General features: G+C 43.8%; 1 protein-coding gene across 4 annotated transcripts in view; it reads right to left on the bottom strand.

Moving 5' to 3' along the window:
- The window catches only part of LOC139050881 (uncharacterized), a 33,828-nt gene that overhangs the window by 5,721 nt on the left and 12,468 nt on the right, over window positions 1-15,639 (bottom strand). Inside the window, exons 4-7 of one of the 4 annotated variants that reach the window (XM_070527685.1) lie at window positions 8,989-9,059; window positions 7,590-7,730; window positions 1,924-2,173; window positions 1,147-1,171 (exon numbers count right to left, since the gene is read on the bottom strand). In XM_070527685.1, the coding sequence (XP_070383786.1) occupies window positions 1,147-1,171; window positions 1,924-2,173; window positions 7,590-7,730; window positions 8,989-9,059 (487 nt within the window). The remainder of the gene's footprint in view (window positions 1-1,146; window positions 1,172-1,923; window positions 2,174-7,589; window positions 7,731-8,988; window positions 9,060-15,639) is intronic. The other 3 variants (XM_070527686.1, XM_070527687.1, XM_070527688.1) reach the window with 3 other exon arrangements.

The raw sequence follows: 15,639 nt of genomic DNA, 5'->3' as shown, positions 1-15,639 counted from the left end.
TCTTGTCGCTAAGTTTATGGAGGTCAAACGCATCTCGCATTTTGCGCAATAAGCTGGGCGTTGGCACGTAAGCATGTTTCGTGATATCGCACTATCTCCCGTATAAGCCATTTTCACCCGATTGCATCTCCCTAAACCTGCTGGATGAATCTACTGTGTTAAGGCTAGAAGCATTCCCACTTTCCCAATGAACACTTCAATATACATTTGTGTCCACGGTGTCGAACTTCACGGTGTCACAGGGAACTGGCGCGTGAACATCATAATGGCGTCACCACCCATCCTTTCGTTTAGCGTCTTTCTTGATTCACGGAATCTCCGCTTCGCGGTTTCGGTATTTCCACGAAAGTCCAGTCAAGTGCAGCTACAAACAGTACATTTATGCGTTTTCTATAGCTTAACATGCAAGGTTGACGTATGGAACTTCAACGATCACAAACCACCCTTGGTGATGCGTTGTATATGTACCGATTTGTAATTTCCTACAAAGACGGGAAACAAAGAAAAATTTAGGCCCAGTTTGCAGTGATTTCCGCATTTGCCTTTACCTCTTTCTCAACGTCACTCATAACGGCATTCTCGATGCTCAAGATTGTGTAGTATTACCCCAGCCTGCTTCTACCAATGTTGGCCCAGAAACGGCACAGCCCACTCATTACAGAAAGCTCATAAAAACGAGCATGAAATTAAAGAAAACAATAAAAATAAAATTTCTGAATGCTCATTTTGCGGCGTGCTAGCAGCTTCGTAAAGGTGGCAGCGAACTGGCCGGGCTTGATGTATCCAATGTTCCCTTCACTATGAAAGAGGTGTTTTATGTTAGGATTGATCAGTTAATTGCCCCACTTTGATATACAGTAAAATTCTGCTTATCTTTGTTCGGATTCTACTGTCCTCTACGCACATTCTCTTGACTTCGCTTTTTTAGCAGCAATAAGAACTGCTTAAAACGTACCATGCTCGCTACCGATATGTGCTATTTTAGAAATATTAGAAACACTGATAGTTTTCCGACTGGGCCGATGAGTGCGTTCTTTCCGGCGTCTTGACCAACTGATGCTTCAATGAGCACCAGCCACCGCACATGCCAAAGTAAAACGCAGCCCCAAAGATCGCAATCAGCATACATTAATAAGTGTTACTTACTGTGCTTCCTCATCGCCCTCTTCACCTGTAACACATCGGAATATTTTTTAAGTATTTGATGTCCTACACTATCACCATTCGGATAATTTGCAACATAACGACCGCGCTAATTGCGCGAGCGTATAACTTAAAGTTAAACTCTCTCTCTCTCTCTTGTTTTTATTTATTGTTTGTCACTGCCATGCTGTTCACCGCAGCGACTTTCTTTTGACACAGGGGGCTATTTCTTTTACAAAGACAAAGCTAGTCTTGCATATAAATGAAAATACCTGCTTGTTCGTAAAATACCTTCTTATTCCTAATGTTTCCTTACTGCTATCCTGTTTCCATGTTCTTTACTCCCACAACCCTACTGCCCTCCGCTAGCCGTGATTCCGGTGGAAGCATAAAAACAGCAGGAGCGGTACCGTCTAATCAGGTAACCTTGTAGTAATTTCGGTCACCGACATTATCAAAACAAAAGAACATTTCTAGATCCACACGGATATTTTGTTGACAAATTTGACTGACGTTTCGACATCCGTACAGATTCTATATCGACAATGTCAGATAGTGTCGATCATTCTTATCTGTAGATAAAACGTGTAGTTCAAAATCCTGTAGATTTTGCAGATCGATTTTGTAGATTCTGAACAAAGTATGCGAACGGATCAGCAAGCTCGATTTCTCGCTTACATTGGTCGGCGACCCGTTTCATGCGCGGCAACAAGCTGTGGAGTTAGAGTGCGGCCAGCAGCAAATGCACGCTTTCAGATTGTTAAATAAGAAACTGCTTACTGCCAGTGAGCCCACCTTCAATGTCCTCTTCCAGCTGAAGGCGGCGGAAAGGTGGTGCCTTGGTGCACCACACCAGCAGCTCGGTGGAGCGTTCTATAGGCGCGCAGATCTCGTAGTAAACTGATCCGGCCTCTTCCAGCACTATTAAGTTACACTGGCGCTCATCTGGGGCGCAGTTCACGTAGTTGATCCACAGTGCGACTTCAGCGGCGCTTGCACTGCCTTGGGGTATTGCATCCGCGGCTGCTGGCTGCAAAACAAACACAATGATTGCCTCGGTCGTTCTCCCCCTTTTCTTTTGAGTAAGCTGCTCCTGATACAAATGAGGATCTTATTGGTGGACTATTCAGCTGCAGAGTTTTCACTCGAACCTGCTCCCTGCTAAGGAACCTTGCACAATTTATTGCAAATGGTTCTCAGCCTGTTTCAAAACTAACTCGGAAGAAATTGTGCAAAAATGTTCATCTTAATATACAGGCAGCTGCATGCTTAATTGTATAGAAGTTGTTTTATGGTATTTTAGGGACATTTTCAGAGCATCGACGCTAATTCAATTTAGACGGAGGTGTGTTTTTAGTTGAAGATAAGCAACCTTGAGGTGGCATTTCAAGCGCAAGCGACAGTACTTCACCGAGGGATGATCTTTAGGATACAAAATTGTAACAGGCCTCCATAGCGGTCACCCTAATGGCGTAAATATACCAGACGAGGTTGGAAGCATAATATGCACAGTTAAAACCATCTTACTGCACACAGGGTCGGTATTGAAGCGACAGGACGCAAGTTTTACCGGCGAATAACACAACTAATGCCACTTTACAATCACGGAAATTGCTTTTGTAACCTGTTCTCTCCTCGCTCGAAGTTACCATTGCAATTTGTGTTGAGATAACAAGTTGCTTAAGCTGCTCATGAGTGTACTTTTCCTTCCACCAAAAATTTTATGTTTGGTGGGCAAATGAAAAGGTGGCAAAGGATTCAACCTTCGTCGTGTAAGACGATGCGCGGATTTTATGAAAAACACATTACCAATACCTAAACGCGTTACAGAACATTCTTGCCGCTTGTAGACTTGGCAACATTGAAGACCTATCAATCAAACGGACTGTGTACAGTGGCAATAAAATATTGGTTAATGCTACGCCTAATAAAACTACTTGTGTCAAGAAATGAACGCCAAGCAAACATCTATGTTTATTTATAGGTAGAACTTCGTTTTCTGTGGAAGCACCTCCCAGTGACTCAAAAGTCGGTTGCATTGTGCGGTCAGTTTGGGTAAAGCAACAAAATTGAAAAACTTGCTGAGAAGTCCTGAAAGGCATCGGTTTCTGGGAAAATTTAAAAAAAAATGTGCGATTACGCTGCTTATTTCATAGCAAAATTCAGTGAACGTCAATATTGCGAGAACAGAAGAAATTGGCCTACTGTAAAGGCCTTCACAAAAAAAGCCATCACCCATTCTTTTTCACAAAATCTTTGCAGAATTGCCACGCAGGACCGATAAGTATATACTGCAAAAATATGTTGTTATTTTATTCTAAACCGGGAAATAGAGCATAATTGTTGAGCTCCATATACTTGTCCCTAGGATGTGTGTATTTCAAATGGTAATTACATTTATATTGCATTGCAAGGTGATTGTTCCAGTGGATACTAGTAAATAAAGTAACTCACACTTCCTTTGCGTCTATTATGCTACGAATTGAGTTTGTCTTTAGTTTTCAGGCTTTCTGCAATCGTATTGTTCTTACGGTACATTGAGGTAACGAGCACGCGAGAACACGCAAAGCGAGCGGTGAAAGGCTGGCGTAGAAAAACTACTTTTGGCACCATTATTTATTTATGCCTATTATCTAGAACATTCCCCATTATACGACCGATGCCCATAGTTCTAAAGCGCAATGACACCTTTACAGCAGAGGAATGACAGGGTTCTGTCCAGATAAGCAGAGCAGCTAAAGGGGTCTCAAGTATAATTTTTTTTCAATAAAATATTTGAATTAGGCGCAATAGCCGTTTCACACAGCAGAACGAGTACTAATATTCCCATATGATTGCTTGTTTATAGAAACAATCTTGACTGGGACAGGCCTTAAAAATCTTGTTAACGAGTCGCAAAATGTTACAACTGAATATGGCTTGTTAAGAGAATATGGTTTTCTAACTTTCAACGTTTTACTCTACGTATATACAGTTTATCTCATAAAATAGGGTGACTTCTAGATAATTAGCCTTACCACGACATGAAAAAAATGCAAACTTTCATTTTTAGAAGACGAGAAAGAACTTTCAGGCTTATTTCAACACTTTTTTTTTCAGGTAACATACTGCAATGGGTTTAACTTCAACATATTGTTGCTCCGTTCTTCCTTATGTCCTGCGCGACTCACAAACTATTGTATTCACTAATAACTTGTTTTTTCTAGGAACTAAATGTCAAATATGACACAAGGAAGAAACACAGAAGTAAGAATTTCGCCTGTATTGCCTCACAATAAAAACTACATTCCAGATTTCCGTAAAACGCCTCGAGGCTCATCACTTGTACAAATGAGTAGTCCATTTTTTGCAAGAATAGTTTGCTATATATTGGTATAAATAAAATAATTGCGTTTTTACCCGAATCGCCAAGCATCCATTCCGTTAGCAATTTTTTTGTTGTTCTTGAAATGAATATTAGGAGAGATTGGCGCCTTTATGGTGGCCCCGGCTACTCCTTGTCACTTGGCAAAGGAACAAAATTTGCGTAAAAAGAGAGAATTGCGAGACGAAATATGGCACTCAGTAGAACACTGGATGAATAAAAAATATACAGTCCAACAGTACATGAGTCGCAAAGTTCTGTGCATTAGTTCAGTCCACATACGCCTATATAACGTCAGATGTTTTGAACAGCCAAAACACACAACACATGTAATGCGCTGCAAGTGCAGAATTGAATTATACATATTGCGTAGAAGTTGCGATCACAACGTAAACCAATTATGAAACACGAACAACGTTTGTGTTACTCATGTAGCGTATTCGGATCATCTGATACCTAATATTTTCCCAAAATGTTGCTGTCCTCTAAAAACTTTTTCAGAGCAACAAACGCTCTTTTTTGAAGACCCGCATTTGGCAATGGGCCAAGTATTAGGCAGCCATACGAAGTAAGAAGAGCAGTTTTATAGGCCTTGTTAACTTAGAAACTTTTGCTTTATAACTTAATATTCGAAGAAGTTGACAGCGCGGACAAGTAAACGTCAACACATCACACTCGATGAGCGCGGGCACTCGCTGTCAAAACGCTGGTGTGAGCAAGTGCGGCAGCAGCAGCGAGCGAAGTCACCTTCGACTATCGCTTCCACACAAGAGCTGGGAGAGAACACAGTGCGCAAGAAGTTATGAGCCGTCTGCAGATAGCTTTCAAGATACGACGCGCGCGACCGCAAGGGGATATGCAAAGTGTTCACTTGTTGGCGGAGTTGAAGTCACCACACCTCCGTACACCCTACCACGCTGCCTCCCCGCTTTTGTCCCTTCTGCACGTGAGATTGAGCAGCGATCGCCAGTTCCTGTTGTGCCCGGTCGCGAAATCATCATCATCATCATCATCATCATCATCATCATCATCATCAGCCTGGTTACGCCCACTGCAGGGCAAAGGCCTCTCCCATACTTCTCCAACAACCCCGGTCACGAAATACGCCAGTGCAACTAAAGCCCCTTGCACTTCGTAAAGGAGCGCCACGCTTTCGAGAACGCCGCCTTCTGCTCGCGATCTCTGGCCGAGGCCGACACCGCGTCGCTATTGGCCTAATGGCATCACGTGGGCCCTCGCGCCGTTTTCGTTTGCTTACATTCGGGCTTCAGCACCGTTTGTACTTGAGAAGCGCCTGCGGAGAGGCGAGGAGCGCATGTTGGCGCCGTTGCTCATCGGTATCGTTTTGAGTCGGGAACGCCTTGAAGTAAGTTTTGTGGAAAGTGCGACGTCGCTTCGCGGCATTTTCTGCGACCATGGCCTGCAGTGCCTTCACATGCCAGAGTAGTTTTATTAGAAAAAGTGAGAATCTCTCGATACTGCCCGGTAAGCGGTACGCTGTAAGAGGAAGCTTTAGCTCGGGTGCTCCTATCTAAATACATGTGAAAAGAGAATTCGTTTTCCTCGGCAGCCAGTGCACCAAATTTGACGAGGTTGCAATTAAAAGAAAAACTTGAAATCTAGTGACTGTTTGTCTCGAATGTTTGATTTAGATTGTCAATGTTTTAGAAAAAAAGTTGGCAAAAATAGAAAATTGTAGGAAAACGAAACCATCAAGTTTACAACTCTAACTCAGCAATGAAAAGCGATACCGCAATTATGTGAATTACGCCTTATAATACATTTAAAACGCACAAAATTGATGCGTCACACATGAATGTGAAAAAATTCAGTAATATGGAAATAGAGCTTTGGCAAAACCCTTGTCCGCAACGTAACAAACTCTCGTAAGATATAAGATAACATGTCAAATTTGTCCGCTTTCAATGAGCTAGTGGGTGCCGTTTATAGAACCGCGATATCTGTTCTTTATGCCGAGCTATTAATTTGTAAACTTCGTTCTTCCATTTTTCTCAAACTTTCAAATTTTTGAAATTCGTTTTCACAACATCCAGGCCCTAAATCGAAATTCCGCTTCCAACAGTCCCTAGAATTTAACTGTCTCTTTCAAATGCAACAAGTTTCGGTAAATTGGGTCCAGGTGTTTTCTCAGAGAAACGTTTTTGCGTTTTACATGTATTTGAATAGGCCGCGTCGGAGTTGGGCCCGAGCTAAAGCTTCCTCTTAAGAAAGACATAGATTCATCGAATTGGGGGGAGAACTTCAGATCAACACTCTCAACAGTGCTGTACGAGGGAGCTTCGAGTCTATCATATTAGAGTACTACACGACGTGCACTTTGCTTATATAAGCAGTATGTGGTAGCGTTTGGTGCGCTTAATCGTATTGTACGCCAACAGGCTTCAATTCGTGCGCACGTGATGCTGCGTGTGGAAACATGATAACGAAACCTTTAGGATTCAGCGCATTCCTTTTGACAAGATTTGAGGCTTGAGCGTAAGAACTCATCTTAGGAGAGCACACTCTCTGCATTTTGTGGTTGCTAACTAGCCTTGTTTAGAGCGAATAGCTTTGTTTGCCTCATTTTTTGTGTGTCTTCGTCATTGGTGGTCGCTCAGTGGATTTACGATACAAAGGAAAAGTGTGCGTGTTCTCCCAAAACTGCGTTCACCGCCAAACGACAACATCGTAAGACTTTGAGACGTTAACTCGTGCCGGCTTTAAAGTGTGGGTAGGTTAGGATGCGGCGGTGGAGCGCTCGCAAAGATTCCGTGTGGCCGCCCGCTCGTTCACTGGCACTGGCCACTCGTTCCTTCTGAAGTAAGATAGAGTTCCACAGATCACCTGCCGCTCGCTCATATATATATATATATATATATATATATATATATATATATATATATATATATATATATGAAATCGAGCCGCGTTTGGTATAGCACTGGTCATGCTGCGCTAACCTGTCTCTTTCAGTACGTGACATGGTTGTCACTCTGTATGTTATTTTTACGTATCGCTCGTTTCAAGACCGATTAAATACATTCTGCAGAGAATGCGTAGCAATGACGCACGCTAAACATACTTGCTTCGCGGCTTCGCGGATGCCATTGTGGTTCGCCGTGGACTTGGTGTACGGTCCGAAGCGATGACCTCGACCAAAGGGCACCACTGTGAAAACGCCCAGTCTCGCTCTCCATGTCTTTGAAGTCATCCTGGCGAGTCCCTGTGGTAGCATGTTGAACTCGCGCTCAAAGGTCCGCCGGGGCACATGTCGCATGAGGCGTCTAGTTATTGTTGGTACATTACTCAAGGGATTCGTCATTACTGATACTGCTTAGAACAGTGAAGATTATCGGAGAAACCATGCGCAGGAAATAAAGAAAGTACGACTTTGTTTATTTGCCAACAATCGGCAGCACCAGAGCGGTTCGTGAAACATGCTAGTGCGTTCGTGCAGGGAGCGATTACGGATTGAGCTAGAGGCGACATACAGTGGCACTTGCCTACAATGCCAATGCAATACAGAGGGCGGCAAAAAATGTCAAGAAAAGTAACTGCAGTACAAGCATCTCAGTTGTGGCGAAGTAACCTGCCCGTAAGTGATTACGTCTCTGAGCCACTGTGGTGGCTCATAGACTTAATATTATTGCTCGTCCTTTTCTTTCTCCTGATTATACCAATATTAATCGAGCATCATATCTTTTCACCTTTGATTATGCATCGCCGAGTGTACACGATTTTCGCTTTTATTTACGCATTACAAAGTGTCTGTATTGTGGTGGTGCGTACTATCTGCATTGTTTTTACTTGTCATTCCATCGTCATTCCTTTGTTAGTTTGTTTCTTTGTTCCGCTATAGAACATTCGCTTGAATTGATTAATGATTGTACTTAATATATATATGTAATGTTCTTTGCGTACGGTTGATTGCGCTACTCACTGCCACCATGTAACACGGGGGCTAGGGGCACCTCAAGCTGCCTCATTGCAGCTTTTATCTTAGCCTCCGTCATTTTTTTAGCAATGGAAAGAAAGAAAGAAAGATAGAAAGAAAGGAAGGAAGAAAGAAAGAAAGAAAGAAAGAAAGAAAGAAAGAAAGAAAGAAAGAAAGAAAGAAAGAAAGAAAGAAAGAAAGAAAGAAAGAAAGAAAGAAAGAAAGAAAGAAAGAAAGAAAGAAAGAAAGAAAGAAAGAAAGAAAGAAAGAACATAAGCGTCCAGTGGATGCTGTTTGCACTCGCTTGTGTTTTGACAACGCAAATTTTGTAAGCTGAGAACCAACGAAAGTCAGAAGCGGGAACTCAAGCCGGGCTTGTACAGGTGACGCCAGGCTTCACTTAGCGCTTGTGACAACTTGTTTAACCGTGCGTTTAGGACTCCTTGTAGCAACGTGAGCATATTCATATAATTCGTTCGTTTACAATAACAGAGAGCACACAACATGAACCAAATAAGTTTGATAAACGGAAGTTAGGATTCCTTACCCCCTCGGGAAGGAAAGAAAATTCATGGGCCGGGCAATTAGACGACTTTGGCAATGAACAGCCGTCGTGTCCTGCGAAACGAATTTAAAGACAAGAGACGTCAGCAATACCAGAAAAGATAGGCATTAAAAAAATTATACTGACGTTTAACTTTGGCAACATGGCTAACGCGAAAGCGTAAGGGTGCCATAGCACACACTACGCTATCTGCCCTCGGTACGCCTTGACGCATCACAAAATCTATTCAAGACAGGGCTCATGCGGCCGCGCAACATGCAGAGCTGCCGGCGTAGAACTCCCCGTCGTAAACATTCACTTACTGTAAGCGATGTGCCTCCTTCGTGGTGGTTAATGACACAAGCTTTGACAAGTCCCGTATAACGTCCAGTACATATGTGGTATATTTTCCCTCTAGCGAAAAAGTACTGCATATAAACAGACTTTCAGATGACCGTATCCAGCTTTTCTGGACAAGAGCGTTTAGTTCGCGTGAGTGCCAGCGCGTGGCGTACTGACCTTAAACTTTTCAAGCTTCCAGCGGTGACACATGACAACATCCAAAAAAGTTGAATAATTAAAAGCTATAGCTGCGCATTAACTTCGCGACAATGCTCGTCCCGCCGGCGTTATCAGTATTCTTGATGCAGCGTAGCCGCTCATCGCCTGGAAATGATATCTCATCCTATGAGCGTTTAGAAGCTACGAGCGATCATTGATTCTGGGCTTTTGATACGGTGCTTTTCTTTCTCTTTTTCTTTTCGTTTTTTTTTCTTTTTCTTATGCTACGGAGTAAACAAAGGGTAACCGTCAGAAGCACTCCATGGCAGCGTTTATTCAGTCGACACATATTCTAGACGTCCGAGCATCGCACAGCGTCTACAAGAGATGCCGTCGGGGACGGCTTTTGATTTTGACCTATCGGTTTCCATAAAGGGACACTAAAGCGAAACAATCAATCAGTTTAGACTAACAAAACATTGTTTCAGAACCATGCAGGCAATCATTTCAATATAATAGATTCATTTTAGGTGATAAAATGAAGGTCGAAGCATCAGTATTTGCATTTCGCACCGAAACCCCAACGCCGGTACGTCAGTGTGACGTCAGGCATTCCAAAGTATGTTTTCGCATTTGGGCCACATTGGCTGAGTAAAGGCTCCCGAAACTTGAAATGTTGAATGTTTGGTTCCTTTAGAACACAACGTCGCTAGTCTGTAGCGCTTTATAAATAATTAGGCTCTAGAAGATGCCATCAAATCCATGACGTCACAGCAACCAGGTGCGGGAACTTCAAGGAGGCGTCGCCACCCGTGTTTCGTTCTTGCTTACCAAGCGTCTTATTGTGGTGAGAATGGTGTTTTTAGTGTCGTAGAAAGGTAATTTACTGACTCTTTAGTGTCCCTTTAAGGTGGCGCTAGTTATTTCCCCAGCGACTTTGTTGTCCGCACTAATGGGCTAACGCAGCAGCTGCAAATCGAGATGTTCTTGAGTATTAAGACATATATACATGCATATGTTGGTTTTGCACCTTGACGCAAAATTCACGACACAAAAATTGAGCAAACTGTCTCTGTGTAGTAGGCCGTTAGCATGGTATGGCCGAAGCCGCTCGCAATATTACGTCAGATTTACTGGCCACTAGGCAAGGTACATCTTCGGGTATCACATATACAGTACTTGCAGTTAGTTCCCAAAGTAATCTCATTTCACGGTTACCCACGTGCGTGAAGGAAGGCTACTATATAAAATTATTGTGCTGTAAAATATGCGGCATTTGTCTGTTCGCCATGTTGTCTGCCATGTTACCGTTCTGGATTTATAGTATAGCCACAATGAAGAGAATCAAGATTGATTGCCATAAATTCTGTACTCACATACTCAAATACCCCCCGCACAACTCCTGACACTTACTCCTGTTCACAAGTTGTGCGACTACCAAGTACGTGCTTAACAATTGTTACGTAAGACAACCACAAACTCTTGAGGCAATTCGTAGTGGGGCATTCCGAAATAATTTGGACCACTTGGGATTCATTACCGTGCGCCTAACCTTAAGTACTAAGGTGTTTTGGCATTTCACATCCATCGAAAAATGGCTGCCGTGGCTGTGATTCGATCACACGACCTCGTTATTTGCACCCGAACCCAATAAAACCTAAACAACCACGGAGGGGAAGGAATGCATGCAGTTCGAGTAAGGCGACACTCGGCACGTCAGACAATTTGTTCCCATCCTTATTGCGCGAGAATTGCTACGAGCCGTCGAAGCATGAAACCGTAGAGTGCACTGTGTTTAATGCGATGGAGCCCGCATCCAATATTTCAGACCCGAATCACCCTGTAACGACTGACGACCAGCCATCTCGCTTATACCTGCAGTGACCAGACAAGTGCCGAGCTCTGGCATCTCCCAGCGGACCAATGTGTTTGACCTCTCTTCAACACTTGCCGACATTCTCGCCTTATTTCGCACCATCGCGCTTCAGCTGAAGTGCTTCAACAGTCAAGTTATTTGTGGCAAAATTTGGCCGCCCTGTCAACGTAATGGTTTCTTATTTTTAGGTTATCTTCTATATTTAGGACAATGCTGTCCTGAGCTTTCCAGCAGTTTCACCTTTCCTAAAATGCCCGCATTATTGTCGGCCTCTGTTCATATTTGGAGGATCTTTAATAGACGTTGAAACTATAGCGCGGCCCCCTGACCACACTGCTCAAGTCATTTTATTTCCCTGAAATCTTGTGCAAGCTTCTGCCTTCTTGCCGTTCATCAACCTCCTTATATCCTTCTCACTTGTATCTCAATCCCACGGAAGTTGGCAGCGATATACTCTTATAGCATGAAATAGACCTGACATCAACCGAACTTGTAAGATCAAAGCCTTAGAGGCTGCCTCCACGAAAGAGAGAAATTATGGAGGCAGAGATACAGCGCATGCTAGAGTTGGGAGTTATTGAGCCCGCTGAGTGTGAATACACGTCACCGCTAATACTTGTTGAAACCCCTTATAAGGACCCTCGTCCGTGTGTTGATTAGAGAAAGGTGAATGCCATGAGTAGGGATCAGCTGTACCCGATACCCAACATTGAGGAACGAATCGAAAGAGTTAGTGCTGCTAAATACATTTCAACTATAGATCTCGTGCGGGAATACTGGCAAGTTCCACTTTCAGAAAGTGGCAGCCGCTATGCCGCATTTATCTCACCTGTGGGCATTCGCCCTCACGCCCTCAGCTTCGGGCTGAAGAACGCGCCGTTTAGCTTCTCTAAGTGAATGGATAGTGTCCTAAAAGACATGCGGGACATGCCATATCTTGCCATATCTTGATTGTGTAGCAATTCTTTCGGACAGCTGGGAACAGCACGTAACGCACCTAGGTGCGTTACGTGCTGTTGTTCTCACGGTTGAGGGAAGCTCGCTTAACGATGAAGGCGGAAATGTGTAGGTTCGGCTGCTCACAGGTTACTTATCTGGGCTGTGTCAGCCAGAGTACGAGACGGCCGGCCGAGCTAAAAATAGCTACTATTGGAGAATTTTCACCACCGCACACGAAAACAAGCATTCATTCATTTTTGGGACTTGTGGAGTACTATCAAAGGTACATTCTGAATTACTCGCAAATAGCGAGGGCGTTAATGGATCGCCTCCGATAGGGAGCGCCCAGTAGCGTGCACTAGGATAAGGACAAAGAGAACGCTTTCCAAGGTTTGGAAACGCCATTGGTTTCTCGTCCTGTGCTTCGCGTGCCAGAATACACCAAGGAATTCATACTTCAGTGCGACGCAAGTTACAGGGGCATGGGCGTGGTAATTAGGTCGGCATCGATAATGAGGAACATCCCATCCTCTATGCCAGCCGTAAACTAACTGTAAGAGAGGAAACCTACAGCGCTTCAGAGAAGGAATGTGCTTGTTTAGTTTGGCCAGCCCAGAAGTTGTCGTGTTACTTGTACGGAGAGAGGTTCATCTTCGCGACCGACCACGGTCCTCTGGCGTGGCCCAATCCAATGTCACAGAAAAATGGCTGTTTCCTCCGATGGAGCTTCACTCTCCAAGAATAGTTCTCCGTTAGATAGAAGAAGGGAAAGTTGCATAGCAATGCGCATGGCCTGAGCAGGCTAATTTGAATTCTGCGTTTAAGAGGAAGCTTTAGCTCGGGCCCAACTCCGACGCGGCCTATTCAAATACATTTAAAAACGCAAAAACGTTTTTTTGAGATAACCCCTGGACCGATTTTAATGAAATTTGTTGCTTTTGAGAGAGAAAGTTGAATTCTAGTGACTGTTGGAAGCGGAATTTTGATTTAGGGCTTGAATTTTGGTAAAAAGATTTACAAAAAATCAGAAGTTTGAAAAATATAGAAGCACGATGTTTACAAACTAATAGCTCTGCATCAAGAACAGATATCGCGGTTCTGCAAACGGCATCCATTATATCATTCAAAGCGGACAAATTTAATATGTCATTTTACATCTTACATGAGTTTGTAACGTTGTTTACAAGGGTTCTGCAAAAGTTGTAATTACGTAATAATAAATTTTTTGAGATTCATGTATAGGATGTCAAATTTGTCCGCTTTAGATGTGCTATTAGGCACAATCCACAAAATTGCGCTATCACCTATTCTTGCTGAGAAACAGAGTTGTAAACTTGATAGTTTCGTTTTCTGAAAATTTGCGATTTTTGCCAATTTTTAATAAAACATTGACGACCTAAATAGAACATTCGAAACCAACAGTCACTAGATTTTAAGTTTTTCTTTTAAATGCAACAAACCCCGTCAAATTTGGTGCTGTGGTTGCCAAGAAAAATTACCGACGATTACGTTACTTCCTAATGCGAAATTTGAGCGCGGCAAATAAGCTGTTTCACCTTTTCGATAGATTGAGGCAAAGAAATCGAGCAACACATGTATGCGCTATCACAGAATTTTTTTTTTCACACGTATTCCTTTAACAAAGACTCCACTAACAGTTCTTGACAGTCATGAAGGAAGCTTTGTGGTCGGAGAAATAGACTGATATATGTTCGACTTGGTACACCAATGCTTGATTCTCAAAGACGAGATCTATACAAGTGCCTCGCGAGGTTGTCACAGCCGTGGGACGCGTTACGAGCGAGAGGAACGGGATGTTCTCCCGCATAAGTGTTAGGAAATTGCTGTTTGTCTTTATGTCAACATTAAAGTCCCCCACTACTAACATCGGTGTGGAGTTAGGGGGGGAGGGGGGCGGCGTATACACCCAGCGGAAAACGATGGGGGCAGAAGCGCGCGCAGCAAGCGGACAACACGATAAAGGGCGGAGGGAAGAGATAGCAGCGACTGACTGATGCCGCTGACGCCGATAGTGAGTCAACCCCAGCTGCGGAGTTGGTTTCAGGGACAACGCCGCCGATGCCGACACAAACAATATGATACCCTCGCTTCCGCAGCGCTAAGAACCAGGTCTAGCCGTGGGAAGGTGGTCACGTATTCGTCGACGTGCCGGGGCCTACGTGAAATAACCGGCCCGTCGGCAACTGAAGAGCACCCTATCCGCCACACAAGAACAGGGGGGGGGGGGACCCTTTCCTCCTCTTTCTGCATGGCGGCGACGGTGTTCTATGCAGTCACGTTATCTTGACTCTCTAGCGGCGTCAGCGGCATCCAGCGGTATCAGTCGGTCGCTGCTAGCGCTGGGGGGATGAAAGGGGAGCGGAGCTGGTTACGAGGCCGACGACAACGCCGACGACGACGCGAAACCCAGGAACGGACGCCAAAGAGCTGCGCTCTAAAAATTGCTGAAGAATAGCGTAAGAAGTAATACATCGATTATAGACAAACACACAGTAACATAATAAAAATATAAAAATTTAAGATTCCCGCAAAGGACATAATGAGAATCATCGCGTCACTCATTTTATGCCACTAGATCTATTCCTCCACAAAGATAAAGATGGAAAGAAAGGCTTGTAATTTGACATAGGCCTTGTCCTGTTTGTTGCCCTATACGTCGGTATGGGTTTGAGAGAACAGAATAGGGAGAGAAAGGCTGAAAGAGAAGGTAGGAATTCTGATTATTTAAGTGTTCTTGAAGAGACACAGCCTTCTAAAGTTAAAAACTCACAACCGTTGTATTCTGGTGCTGCACAAGCGCAAGTATATAGCGCTCGTGATCCTCACTCGCCTGATGATTGGCCAACGTTCTTTACTACGTATAGGAACCTCGGACATAATATCAAAAAGGCAAAGGAAACTGCTAACTTCCAAGTGAAGTTTTATTACGGACACCACGTCATTTTGACGTAAACAAGCGAGACAACGCCGACGACGACGCGAAACCCAGGAACGGACGCCAAAGAGCTGCGCTCTAAAACGAAAAACGTGTATTTAGATAGGAGCACCCGAGCTAAAGCTTCCTCTTAAGGATACCGCCTAAATTTTGGGGTTGGTATTGTTAATATGGTTAGGCCAAGAATAACCCCTCTCATTTAACAGGACTCCGTCCATGATTGCCCAACTTAGCACGAAATCGCTTCAAAAATTGGCGTAGCGAAATGCAGCATTTGTTGTTTCTGCACTTTTTATTCTCTGACGCCTAGCGGGACTAAATTGAGATCCAAGATCAGATATCTCGGCGCAGAGCCGTGTTGCGGGGTTCGCTTAGCAGTTGC

This window comes from Dermacentor albipictus, chromosome 10 (assembly GCF_038994185.2).
Source record: "Dermacentor albipictus isolate Rhodes 1998 colony chromosome 10, USDA_Dalb.pri_finalv2, whole genome shotgun sequence".
Lineage (NCBI taxonomy): Eukaryota > Metazoa > Arthropoda > Arachnida > Ixodida > Ixodidae > Dermacentor > Dermacentor albipictus.
The sequence above is the reverse complement of the archived record's forward strand: the minus strand, read 5'-3'. Positions and strand labels throughout refer to the sequence as shown.